This window comes from Scyliorhinus torazame, chromosome 9 (assembly GCF_047496885.1).
Source record: "Scyliorhinus torazame isolate Kashiwa2021f chromosome 9, sScyTor2.1, whole genome shotgun sequence".
NCBI lineage: Eukaryota > Metazoa > Chordata > Chondrichthyes > Carcharhiniformes > Scyliorhinidae > Scyliorhinus > Scyliorhinus torazame.
Window position 1 is genome coordinate 76,818,542 of NC_092715.1, and position 13,429 is coordinate 76,831,970.

Here is a 13,429-nt window from a genome sequence, read left to right on the forward strand (position 1 = left end):
AATATCCAGAGGATGACACAGGATTGGTGGCATGGTAAATAGTGCAGATAGGAGTATAAAATTACAAAGAGGCACTGATAAATTAATTGAGTGAGTAAGCAAAATTGTAGAAATGGATTTCAACTTAACCAAGTGTGGGGTCATCCATTTTGGACCAAATAGAGGATAGATCCAAGTGTTTCGAGTAGTCTCATAGAGGCGACATGGTGGCACAGTGGTTAGCCCTGCTGCCTCACACGCTGAGGACCTGGGTTTGATCCCGGTCCCAGATCACTGCCCGTGTGGAGTTTGCACATTCTCCCCGTGTCTGCGTGGGTCTCACCCCCGCAAACCCAAAGGTGTGCAGGGTAAGTGGATTAACCATAGGCTTATATGTTGCTAACACCGAGATTTCTTTACTACTTTTGTTGCAGTAACTATGGTGACTATACATTCATTCAGCAGGTCAGGGATTTATTTTCACACTTTGCTATGGTCCTTTAATTTTTTATGCTTCTTTGGAATTTTAAGCTCTCCTATTTCTAACTGGATATGTGTATTAATTAACTGTGGGATTCAGTGGTGCTGATCATTTAATACCATGTGATAATGTATTATAATTTTACTTTCAGGTAAAGTCCCTGACGCTATTTGTTACCCACTATCCGCCAGTGTGTGAACTGGAGAAACTCTACCCACAGAATCTCAGGAATTATCATATGGCTTTCTTGTTGAATGAGGACGTTGATGAACAAAATGGTATGAATGAAGGTTTGAGAATGGACGCCTGAACAAATTGTGATACCCTGGTTAAGGAAAGCCCATATGCACAACTTTGTAATCACGTTGGAAGTGAATCTACCGTTTCTTATTTTTCAGACCTTTGGTAATTGCAGATTGAAACTGTGGTACCTTAATATTAATAACAAAACAACATCTTGAATTTATATACCGTCTTTAGTATAATTTTATAAAGGTACCAAAGTGTACCCTTTTGCTACAACTCTGTTTCAAATAAAAAGGCTAACAGAAGGAAATTAAGTGAACTAGTTAACATGGATAGCATATTTTGTTTTGTTACTTTAAATGTCAAGTCTTTTTTTTATTCTACTAAGATTTATAGGGTTCACTTATTTACAATAGCGCTTTAATAAATTCATTTACGGTATGCGGACTTCGCTGGTTAGGCCAGCGTTTATTGCCCATCCCTAGTTTCCCTTCAGAAGATGGTGGTGAGTTGCCTTTTTAATCGCTGCAGTCCTTGAGGTGTAGGTACACCCATTGTGCTGTTAGGGAGAGAGGTCCAGGATGTTGCCCCAGCGACATTGAAGAAACAGAGATATATTTCCAAGTCAGGGTGGTGAGTGATTTGGAGGGGAACCTCCAGATGGTGGGGTTCCCAGGTATCTGCTGCTCTTGTCCTTCTAGATGGTAGTGGTCGTGGGTTTGGAAGGTGTTGTCTAAAGAATCTTGGTGAGTTACTGCAGTGCACATTGTAGATGGTACACACAGCTGACACTGTTCATCACTGGTGGAGAGTTTGAATGCTTGTGGAAGTGGAACAATCAAGTGGTTGCTTTGTCCTGGATGGTGTCGAGCTTCTTGAGTGTTGTTAGAGCTGCACTCATCCAGGCAAGTGGAGAGTATTCCATTACACTCCTGACTTGTGCCTTGTAGATGATTGACAAGCTTTGGGGTGGGGGGGGGGGGGGGCACCGTAGGATTCCTAGTCTTTGACCAGCTCCGTAGCCATAGTATTAATGTGGCTAGTCCTGTTCAGTTTTGGATCAATGGTAGCCCTCAGGTTCTTGATTGTGGGGGATTCAGTGATGGTAATGTCATTGAATGTCAAGGGGCAATGGTTAGACCCTCTCTCGTAACTTGCCACTTGTCAGCCCAAGCCTGGATATTGTCCAGGTTATGCTGTATTTGGACATGGACTGCTTCATTATCTGAGGAATCACGAATGGTGCTGAACGTTGTGCAGTCATCCGCAAACATCCCCACTTCTGACCTTGTGATGGAAGGGAGGACATTAATGAAGCAGCTGAAGATGGTTGGGCCTAGGTCAGTCTATTGACAGTCCACTTATTAACATTGTTTCCTTCGATGTGCTGTAGCAATGTGAGGAACATGTAATAGTTTTGGCTTTGTACTCGCACTTGTCAAATTTTCAATTACTTTTGGAAAGCAGTGCCGAAAGCAACCATCATCCTTACCTTGCAATTTGAGGTTCAGTTTGTTGAAAATTGTAAAGGTTTATCGTTAGCATCCAATTCTCATTTGCCAGTACTTCCCTGCATATACCACAAATGGGCTTTGCATCCTGATTTGTAATGACACAATTAACAAAGCCACATTTCAAGAAATCATCTTAATAGTGCTTTGTTTACGATTTCAGTTTCTTCTTAATGGGTAGTCCTTTAAAGCCCTGGAGCTCTTTATGCAGCTCACACCAACACTGCTTTGTCCTGCTGTGGACTCTCCTCAGCAGCTCTCTCCAAAAGATTCAGTTGTGAGATCCTGGCTTGTTTGTGTCTCTAGCCCTTTCTTCTTTATTCCAAAATGACCCATCTTCAGTTCTTCACAGTCCTGTTGCTTCCTTACTGGCAGCTACAAAATGGAGGAATCACTCATCCGCGAATTTGTGCCGATAGCACGCACAGGGTGTGTAACGTCAGTGTATGTGCCGGGCACATGACCTGCTGCAGCTTCTGGTGGGAAGACTGCAGCGTTCGCATTTAAAGGCTGGTCGCAGCCACCATTCTCAACTTAAAAGCCGGTCACGGCAGGCATTCTCAACTTAAAAGCCAGTCGCGGTCGGCATTCTTAAAAGACAGTCGTGGCCTTTGGACGTGAACAGGAACACCGTGACCTATTGCTCCGCAACCCCCCGACACCTGCCTGTGGGTTGCGACCCCCAGTTTGAAAAACCCTGCTTTAGAGCGGTGGCTAGAATGTTCACCTGTTTTAGCCAGGAGGCCATTTTAACATGCAGATAATTAATTGCCCTATGATGGATATTGGACTCATTTTATATTTTGAGATCTAGTGACCCCAAATACTCCTCATTGTACAACATTTTGAGTCTGGGAGGTGCAGCATTGGTTCTCGCATAGAAGTTCCCCAATTTCCTGCCTTTCCCAGTGGGCAAGCTCCATTGGATCACTGGTTTGCATCTTTTAATGTGGCTGCAGATGAGGCACAGACTTCTCCAAGGCAACAATGGGCAGGTGGCAGGTATATTTTGTCCATTTTGCATCAAATGTTAAAGTAGCCTCAACCTTTCTTAGTGCTCTGACATGTTAACGTACATAAGTTATCACAACAATTGAGGGGGCCGGCTTAGCTTAGTGGGCTAGACAGCTGGTTTGTGATGCAGAACAAGGCCAGTAGCGCGGGTTCAAGTCTCATACTGGCTAAGATTATTCATGAAGGCCGTGCCTTCTCAACCTTGCCCCTCGTCTGAGGTGTGGGATCCTTAGGTTAAACCAGCAACAGTCAGCTCTCCCCCTCAAAGTAAAAACCAGTCTTTGGTCATCTGGGACTATGGCAACTTTACCTTTTTACCTTTAGATACTTTGAAGGGAAGAAGTGGAATTGAAATTATGCAAAGGAACCCTGATTAAAAGAGAAAAATTGAATGCACTAAAATTACTTGTGGCTTTGCTCTTCTTGTATATGGTACTTGACGTAGCATGATAATTGAAACTATTAGCTCTTTGATGCCGCCAGATTCTCTTGAGCCCTGCAGAGTTTTAGAAAGACATCACAGTGCAGGAACATATTCATCCTTCCCAACCGGAGTACTGACTTTTAAGATAGTATTAAAATGCAGCTATAATGTCTTGCCAATAGGCATTTTCTTTGCAGTTCTCACAATGTGTGAAATATAAAATTGCTTTCCCCTTATTGATTGATGCAAAGCGTGAAAGGACAACCTACAATGAGCATTGTATACGGAGATCATTTCATGAAAATAAGCCTTGGTGCATTGTACAGCCATAATATGCTGTGTAAACTTCAAGCATCAGGATCTTCTAATACAGGAAGAGGTGCTGGCCTCAGCCTCCTTGATCCATGGGAGAGCTATTTGCGATCTCAAAGGCAAAATGAAACAATTTTCCGATTTTTTTTTTGGATATAATTTTTGGAAATCTTGGTGTAAGTTTCGAAGATGCCATGAGTATTCCATGAATATCAGAAACATGCTACTTCCTGGCCTATGATAAATAGCAGATTTCAGAGAATCACTGCAGTGTAGAAGGAGGCCATTTGACCCATCAAGTCTGCAACAGCCTTTGGGAAGAGACCGTACTAAAGCCCACGCCTCCAACCTATCCCTGTATCCCAGTAACCCCACCTAACCTTTTGGACACCAAGAGCAATTTAGCATAGCCAATCTACCTAACCACATCTTTGAACTGTGGGAGGAAAACAGAGCACCCGGAGGAAATCTATGCGGACACGGGGAGAACGTGCAGACTGCGCACAGACAGTGACCCGAGGCTGGAAAGGAACTTGGGTCCCTGGAGCTTTGAGGCAGCAGTGCTATGGCACGTTAACACAGTGGTTAGCACTGTTGCTTCGCAGTGCCAAGGTCCCAGGTTCGATTCCCGGCTTGGGTCACAGTCTGTGCAGAGTCTGCATGTCCTCCCTGTGTCCGCGTGGGCTTCCTCCGCGTCCTCCGGTTTCCCCCCACAAGTCCCGAAAGACGTTCTATGAGGTAATTTGGACATTCTGAATTCTCCCTCTATGTACCCGAACAGGCACCGGAATGTGACAACTAGGGGGTTTTCACAGTAACTTCATTGCAGTGTCAATGTAAGCCTACTTGTGACAATAAAGATTATTATTATTATTATTAACCTCTGTGCCATCGTGTCGCCCTATTGAGATAATGCAGAAGCACAAATACCCAAAGAGACCACACTTTTTTACTGACATCGCAGAAAGCACTAATATTGTTGCTGTCGTAGCTCTGCTCTCCGAGACAGCGCAGCATTAATTAAGAGGAATAGACCATGATGGATTTCTAATTCATTTGGACAAATTAAACCATCTGTGCAGTCACAATAATTAGAAGGAAGTGAAATGGTATCAAACTAATTTCCAATAAATACATCATTTGGCAACAAAATATACTTGTTTCGTGGCACAATTCAGGGATTGTCATCCAAGATTTCAAAACTTTTTGTCTCAATATTAAAACCATAGCAGAGATTGTGCTGACCACCTAATAGTACATGTTTTTCTTTAATAATGAGCAGAAATTTAGTATTGCAATCAAGTTCCTATTAATATCCAACTTGACATTGGTTAAAATAGACTGAAAGCTTGGTCAAAGAAGTTAAGAAATGTCTTAAATTAAGTAGTGAGATGGTGAGATTCGTGAAGGAATTCCAGGGCTTAGAACAAATGAAGACACAAGGGAAATTGTGCATATGGAAAAGGCCAGAACTGGAGGAATGCAGAGATCGCAGAAGGTTTTTTCAGTGTGCGATCACTTCAATTATTTTTGCCTTACTGAACATGAGACATTTACAACACAACAGAATCTGTGCAGTAACTTCTAATCCATTATGTGGCTGTAAAGCTTAGCGGGAACACTGGTTGAAGGACTGCAGAAGGTTTCAGAGGTTGGAAGGTGTAAGACCATAGAGGAATTGCTGGATTGGGAACCCAGTGAAGGGTAAATGATCTATTAACCTGTTTATATTAGTAACAGCTTCTTAAACCTCCATTTCCCACTTGTTTAATTTCCTTGTAGCCCAGACAACTCTTCTCATTCCATTCAATCTTGGGTGTACCGGGCATCACGGTGGCGCAGTGGTTAGTACTGCAGTCTCACGGCGCCGAGGTTCCAGGTTTATTCCTGGCTCTGGGTCACTGTCCTTGTGGAGTTTGCACATTCTCCCCATGTTTGCGTGGATTTTGCCCCCACAACACAAAGATGTGCAAGGTAGGTGGATTGGACACGCTAAATTGCCCCTTAATTGGAAAAAATTAATTGGGTACTCTAAATTGTAAAAAAAAAAATTTTTAGGTATAACCGGTAGGAGTCAAAAAAAGGAATCTCCTTGTGGAGGTAGAGGGTTAAATATTGCAGCAGAAGAGAAGAATAAGATGTCTGATGTAAAAAAAACAATACATAGAAAAAAAATGCTAAGTAAGTATGTCAGGAAAACAGTTCTAGCTTTAAGGGATTTATATTTGTATAGTTAAACATTAAAAATAAGCTGCAATTTTAAGTAGGTTTAATGTAATGTTTCTGTGTAAGGAATGGAAAAGCTTTAGTTAGATTCATGCTAGACAAACGTGTTTGTATGTGTGGGGTTTTGGTTTCAATTCAAACTGCTTCCAATGTGCTTAGAGAGGTTATCGTGAAAAGTCTGGAGAAGTAAAAGTTGTTGATTAGCAACGGGGGCACCTTTAAGGTAAGAAGGCTTTTTGAGTTTAGCTTTTAGCTGGATATATTGAAGTTGAAGGTAGGAAGCCTGGGAATAAATATCTTCACTCTGCCAGAAGAAAAGCTGGACAGGCAAGTGGGCTGCAAAAAAAGCAGACTTCCCAAAGAACCAGATGAAGACCAATCGGAATTGGAATGGAAAGAATGTCTTAAGGAGACTGAAGTTAAGGAACAGAGATCATGAAATGAACATGGTACTGTTCAGGAGAATTCTAGGGAAAAGCAGATAAAGTATTCTGAATTGAGGAGACAACTGCAGTAACCAGATTTAAATTGGGAAGGCAGACTTCAAAAGTAAACCAAATGTTTGGTGTCATCTTAATACAGTCTGGGATTCAATAGTTAAAGCAATTGTGAAGATTTTGTGCAATAACCCAGGTAAGTGGATCCAGAAGGGAGAGGTGTAAAACCCTGGAAGGGAATTTTTACTGGAAGCTGAGGGAAAGCATAATTTAAAAGAAGATTTTAAAGTGTGCCTTTTTGAAATCACTCATGTGGAAGCTGGAGGTCAGTGAAACAAGGTGACTCACAGTATAAGAATCAATTGGGGAGGACTTTGAAGAGCAATCCACAGACATTCACTTGGGTTCAGTGTGGAATGTGTCTGGCCACAGGAAGTCTGTGTGTTTAAAGGCACTGTGTGTTACTTCGACCATTATAGCCCAAGGTATACTTTATAACCTATGTTACCCTTAAAGTCTGTGTATATATGAATGAAATGAAATGAAAATCGCTTATTGTCACAAGTAGGCTTCAAATGAAGTTACTGTGAAAAGCCCCTAGTCGCCACATTCCGGCGCCTGTTCGGGGAGGATGTTAGGGGAATTGAACCGTGCTGCTGGCCTGCCTGGGTCTGCTTTCAAAGCCAGCGATTTAGCCCTGTGCTAAACAGCCCCTATGTGAAGCTACGGGTAAATGAGTATTGTATAAAAACCAAGCATATGGCGTGGTTGCATTCATCAGCTGGGGCATTGAGTACAAGAGTTGGCAAATCATGTTGCAGCTATTACAAAACCTTGGTTAGGCCGCATTTGGAGTATTACGTGCAGTTCTGGTCACCACATTATCAGAAGTATGTGGAAGCTTTGGAGAGAGTGCAAAGAAGGTTCACCAGAATGTTGCCTGGCCTCGAAGGTGCTGGGTACGAGGAGAGGTTGAGTAAACTAGGATTGTTTTCACTGGAAAGACGGAGGCTGAGGGGAGAACTGACAAAATTATGAGAGGCATAGACAGGGTGGACAGTCAGAGGCTTTTCCCAAGGGTGGAGGTGTCAATTACAAGTTCAAGGTGAGAGGGGGAAAGTTTAAGTGAAATGTGCAGGGTAAGATTTTCACGCAGAGAGTGGTGAGTGCCTCGAATGCGCTACCTGAGCATATGGTGGAAACAGATCCATTAGCAACATTTAAGAGGCATCTGGATAGGTACATGAATAGGGAGGAAATAGGGGGATGCGGACCGAGTAAGGGCAGAAGGTTTTTTTTTAGTTAGGGCATCATGATCGGCACAGGCTTGGAGGGCCAAAGGGACTGTTCTTGTGCTGTACTTTTCTTTGTTCTCTGTTAATGTTTAATAAATGTTTTTTTTCTTGTTAGCACTAATTAACATAGTTAGTCCTATGACTCTGTTACTCCACGTTTTATTTAACAAAAAAGTAAAAGTTACAATCTTCCCATCCAGTCATAACATCAACTGGGATGATAACAAAAGCAGGGGTTCCTGCGGGATTTCAAAACTCGAGGAAATGGTTATTGGAATCAGATTTGTAAGAATTCATCATAATAAAGGACTTGTGGGAGGAAATCGGAGCACCCAGAGGAAACCCATGCAGACACGGGGAGAACATGCAGACTCCGCACAGTGACCCAAGCCGGGAATACAAACCTGGGACCCTGGTGCTATGAAGCAACAGTGCTAATCACTGTGCTACTGTGCCGCTATATGCAACATACATAGAACATACAGTGCAGAAAGAGGCCATTCGGCCCATCGAGTCTGCCAATAACCCCTCCTAATCTTTGTGGTCACTAAGGGCAATTTATCATGGCCAATCCACCTAACCTGCACGTCTTTGGACTGTGGGAGGAAACCGGAGCACCTTGAGGAAGCCCACGCAGACATGGGGAGAACGTGCAGACTTGCAGACTTCGCACAGACAGTGACCCAGCGGTATTCGGAACCGAACCTGGGACCCTGGCGCTGTGAAGCCACAGTGCTAGCCACTTGTGCTACCGTTCTGCCCAATACACCATGCAACTACTCAGTAGAGAAGATGCTTGGAGAGATCAGTTCGGTACATAAGAGGGTCATTCAGGTGTCTGGTAACAGTGGAGAAGAAGCTGTTTTTGAATCTATAGTGTGCTCAGACTTTTGTATCTCCTGCCCAATGGAAGAAGTTAGAAGAGAGAATAACCCGGTTGGGAGGACTCTTTGGTTATGCTTTCCCAAGGCAATGGGAGGTGTAGACAGTCAATGGATGGGAGGCGGGTTTGCGTGATTGACTAAACTGTGTTCACGACTCTCTGTAGGTTCTTATAGCCTTGGGCCGAGCAGTTGCCATACCAGGCTGTGGTGCAGCCCGATAGGATGCTTTCTATGGTGCATCTGTAAAAATTGGTAAGAGTCAATGTGGACATGCCGAATTTCCTTAGTTTCCTGAGGAAGTATAGGCACTGATGTGCTTTCTTAGTCGTAGCGTCGAGGTGGGTGGACCAGGACAGATAGTTGGTGATGTGCACACCTAGGAACTTGAAGTTGTCAACCATCTCTACGGTGGCACCATTGATGCAGACAGGGGTATGTACGATAGTTTGCTTCCTGAAGTCAATGACCAGCTCCTAGTTTTGCTGACATTGAGGGAGAAATTGTTGTTACACCACACCACTATGTTCCTTATCTCCTTCCTGTACTCTGACTCATTGTTGTTTGAGATCCGAACCACAATGGTCTGGTCATGATCAAACTTGTAGATGGAGTTGAAGTCAAACTTTGCCACACAGTCGAGTGTGTATGTGGAGTATAGTAAGGGGCTAAATACACAGCCTTGTGGGTTCCTGGTATTGTGGGCTATCATGGAGGAGGTGTTGTTGTTTATCTTTACTAATTGTGATCTATGGGTCAGGAAGTCGAGGATCCAGTTTTAAAGGGAGGAGCCAAGTTCTAGGTTTTGGAGTTTTGATATGAGCTTGGCTGGGATTATGGTGTTGAAAGCGAGCTGTAGTCAATGAATAGGAGTCTGATGTAATGAAAATCAAATTTATAATTAAAATAACAGGAATAACATTACTTGAATAATGTACTTAGGGAGTAACCTGCTAGATGGGAAAGAGAAATAAAAATATTAGGGGTATAATATAATCAAAAGGTTAAGGTATAAGAGAGATGAGCTTCAGTGGGTGAATGTTTGTTCCTCACGACCATGTGCCAACTCATAGAAGCAAACTGAAAGTTCCTACATTTTTTGATGGTGATCTGTCTTCTGAGTTGCCTGCACCTAAAACAATGTTGAGATGCACGTTAACGCACCATGCTGGCGAATAATTTGTGCATGGTCTGGTGAGACCATCATGAGCTGGACGATGCTACTCACTGGTCTGTTTAAATCAAAAGTTTCCTTCCAATTACATGACAGCTTTATTTTGGCACATCATCTGTTTATAAATCCAGTCAATATAAATGTAACTGCTAAATTGTCTGTGGTAATTAAATAGACCCACTGTACATATAAAGGCCGCGATTCACCAGAATATTACAGATCACGCCAGCGGAGCAAGTCGGATGACTCGCGATGAGCCCAACGCAAAGCCTGATTTGAGCCTCTCCCGGGATTCACCCGCTGCGCCTGGCACCCAAAGTGTTTGTAGCAAATGTGCATAAAGAAATGCTGAAGAAACCCGAGAAAGCAGGTCATTCAGATTGTACAATGTGTCTGAGCAGGTTTAGGCCCTTTTATTCTGCACTTCTGCATGATGTATGATTACATTTTCTTCAGAATAAGAACGATTCATCCTTTAATGCCAGCCATCTGCTTTAATTGTTGGCCCAGGAGAGGATTAACTGACACATGCCCTTTTAATCCTCTAGGTTGTGTGGAGGAACTGCAACCTGAATTGATCACTTTCCTCTATCAGCTGACAGAGGGAGCTGCCGATTGCAGTTACGGCCTGAATGTTGCCAAACTAGCAAGTATCCCCGAAGAAGTGCTGAGGAAAGCCGCTCAGAAATCCAAAGAGTTGGAAGGCTTGATGGACATTAAGAGGTACGATAAGCCTGAAATGTGAAAAGTTGAAGCTAGCTTGCAGAAATCCACAAATAAATTTCTGCAGATTTTTTCAAACCTTTACCTTTTAAATATCTTGCTCAATGCTCCCCAAATTACATTGTTGCTCTGTTTATCTGGTTATAAATATGGCGGTCAATATGATCACCTTCCTTAATCTTAAATTATGTTTACTTTAGAGTCGACAGGTATCCCTCGATACCGCCACAAGGTTCAAACCCGAATACTGATCAAAGAGCCAATACACCAGTTAGTTCAAAGTCAATACTATTTATTTACACACACACTGTAAGACCTACTCATGCACAACAGTACTACAAACTAAACTATCTCTAACGCTAACGCCTATTCTTAACTTCGGGTGCCCACTTAGTCAGAGGAACAATGGCCGTTGTTCGGATCTGAGGCTGTTGGGTTCGAAGATATACAGGAGAACAGCTAAGGTCGTCCGTCTGGTAGCGAGCGTTGACCTTGAACTTACTTGCTTCTGGTGATGCTGGTGGACGGGTCTCTCCGCTTTGAGAGCCAAGTCCAAGAGGGCGAATCTCTTGTGGGGGTTCCTTCTTATACTTGGAGGGGCTTTGCGCGCTTTTAGGCGGGCCTTAAACTTGGTCCCAATTAATTGGGCCGCTTCTCGATCACTGTTATCGATCTTGACCAATAAAGGGGTGGGTGCCCTGATGGCTGGGTGTGTCTTAGGTCGCCGTTGGCCTTGCTTTGTTTGTGCTTTTCGGTTGGGGAACTGGCGCCGGGATGTCTGCAATAGTATCGGTTACCTGAATGTCATTCCTTTGTTTCCCGGAGATGGGCCATCAATATGCTAATCGACCCATAGTTTCAATTCCGTCTGGGAGCTGTTTCCCAAATACACATTCAGGCTCTGTGCCTGCTTGTTTTCTAGCATTGTTCACAGTTCCCTATATTCTTTGTGAGCATCCATTTTGTATTCTGGAAGTGGCCATCCCAGATGGCTAAAACATTCACCTGTATCCATTTGACAAAATGGAAGTTTTCAAAACTCAAATTTATTTAGTTTTGAAATGTTTGGCCATTTCTGACACCTTTCTTGAGTATTCTCACAGAAGAAAATAGTGATTGGGATTTTATACCAGTTTGTTATTAATACCATTCAACCAGCATTGTACTGGCAATAAGTAAATATATCTGATTGTTGTTACATTAAATATTTGAATTTAATTTGTTTAAATAGCTAGACATTTGGATGGACTAGAATACTAGCTGATGAAACTATAATGTTGCATGTCCCAACAATATCTTGTTACATGATACTCCTTATCTCGCTCTTATTTTTAGTGTTCTTAAATTTATGCCTTCAAATCACCAACTAATGGAAATTATTTTTCCATACTAACCTTGGAACAAAAGACGTCATAATTTGATCACCTCTACCGATCTGCTCTTCATCGCTCAGCGCTAATGAAAAGATTTTTTTGTCGTCTTTCCTTCCAACTGAACTCCTGGGGCTGAAGTCTCCATTTGGTGGCAATTGTTTTTTTTGCCTCAGATCAACCAAAATTGGCATGACCAGCACAAAGGATTGCAGAACTTCAAAGTAATAATTGTGTACGGTGCTCCTTAGGTTTCTGTCATCTTTTGCACAAGGTTTATGAAAGGTTATGCTAGATGCATAAGAAGTTTCCACTCATTGTTGGCCTTTTGTAGGCCTTTGAACAGGGTCCAAAATTAAGTTGGTCCTTTTGGCCACATATGCCCAAATAGTAGTGTTTTAGAGTGACACGGTAGCACAGTGGTTAGGGCAGCAAGGTGGTTACCACTGGCCTCACAGCACCCAGGGACACGGGTTCAATTCTGGCCTTAGGTGATTGTGTGGTGTTTGCGCATTCTCCCCATATCTGCTTGGGTTTCACCCAGGTGCCTCCAGTTTCATCCCACAGATGTGCAGGTTAGGTAGATCGGCCATGCTGAAAGAATTGCCCCTCAGTGTCCAAAGATGTGCAGGATGGTGGGGATAGGATGGGGAGTGGGCCTAGGTAGGGTGCTCTTTCAAAGAGTTGGTGCAGACAACATGGGCCAAATGGCTTCCTTCTGCAATGTAGGGATTCTATGGATTAAGGCTTTTCAATGTACACTTACTAATTTACTAAGAAACTGGCTACCGTGCCTCAATATAATGAGAAAGTGGTCCTGTGAATATTTTAACGGAATTTTCATTTGTTTAAAACCAGGTTACTCGCAAATGGTGAAATGAAAAAACATTTCTTGTGATACGCCCATTTTGAGCTATGTTAATCAGACCTTATTAAATTGCCATTCTTCAATAGAAGGTTGCATTACAAAAATTTCCATTCCACAATACTTTTTTAAAAATAACTTTAGAGTGCCCAATAAATTTTTTACAATTAAGAGGCAATTTAGTGTGGCCAATCCACCGACTCTGCACGTTTTTGGGTTGTGGGGACGAAACCCACGCAAACACGGGGTGAATGTGCAAACTCCACATGGACAGTGACCCAGAGCAGGGATCGAACCTGGGACCTCGGCGGCGTGAGGCAGCAGTGCTAACCACTGCGCCATCGTGCATCCTCATTCCACAATACTGCCCAATTGCACTGGTTCAGGACAGATTCTGCATTGGCAATATGTAAATGAGTCTGAACAGAAACTCAGGAAAAAAGAAACATGATTGAAATCCAGAACAACTTCAGATCCAGTTAGTCAGTTGT

The 13,429-nt window shown here is 42.9% G+C and overlaps 1 protein-coding gene across 1 annotated transcript in view; it reads left to right on the forward strand.

Moving 5' to 3' along the window:
* msh3 (mutS homolog 3 (E. coli)) overlaps nt 1-13,429 on the forward strand; it is a 447,577-nt gene that overhangs the window by 395,877 nt on the left and 38,271 nt on the right. Inside the window, exons 22-23 of the mRNA XM_072516186.1 lie at nt 612-738; nt 10,529-10,703. Of these exons, the coding sequence (XP_072372287.1) occupies nt 612-738; nt 10,529-10,703 (302 nt within the window). The remainder of the gene's footprint in view (nt 1-611; nt 739-10,528; nt 10,704-13,429) is intronic.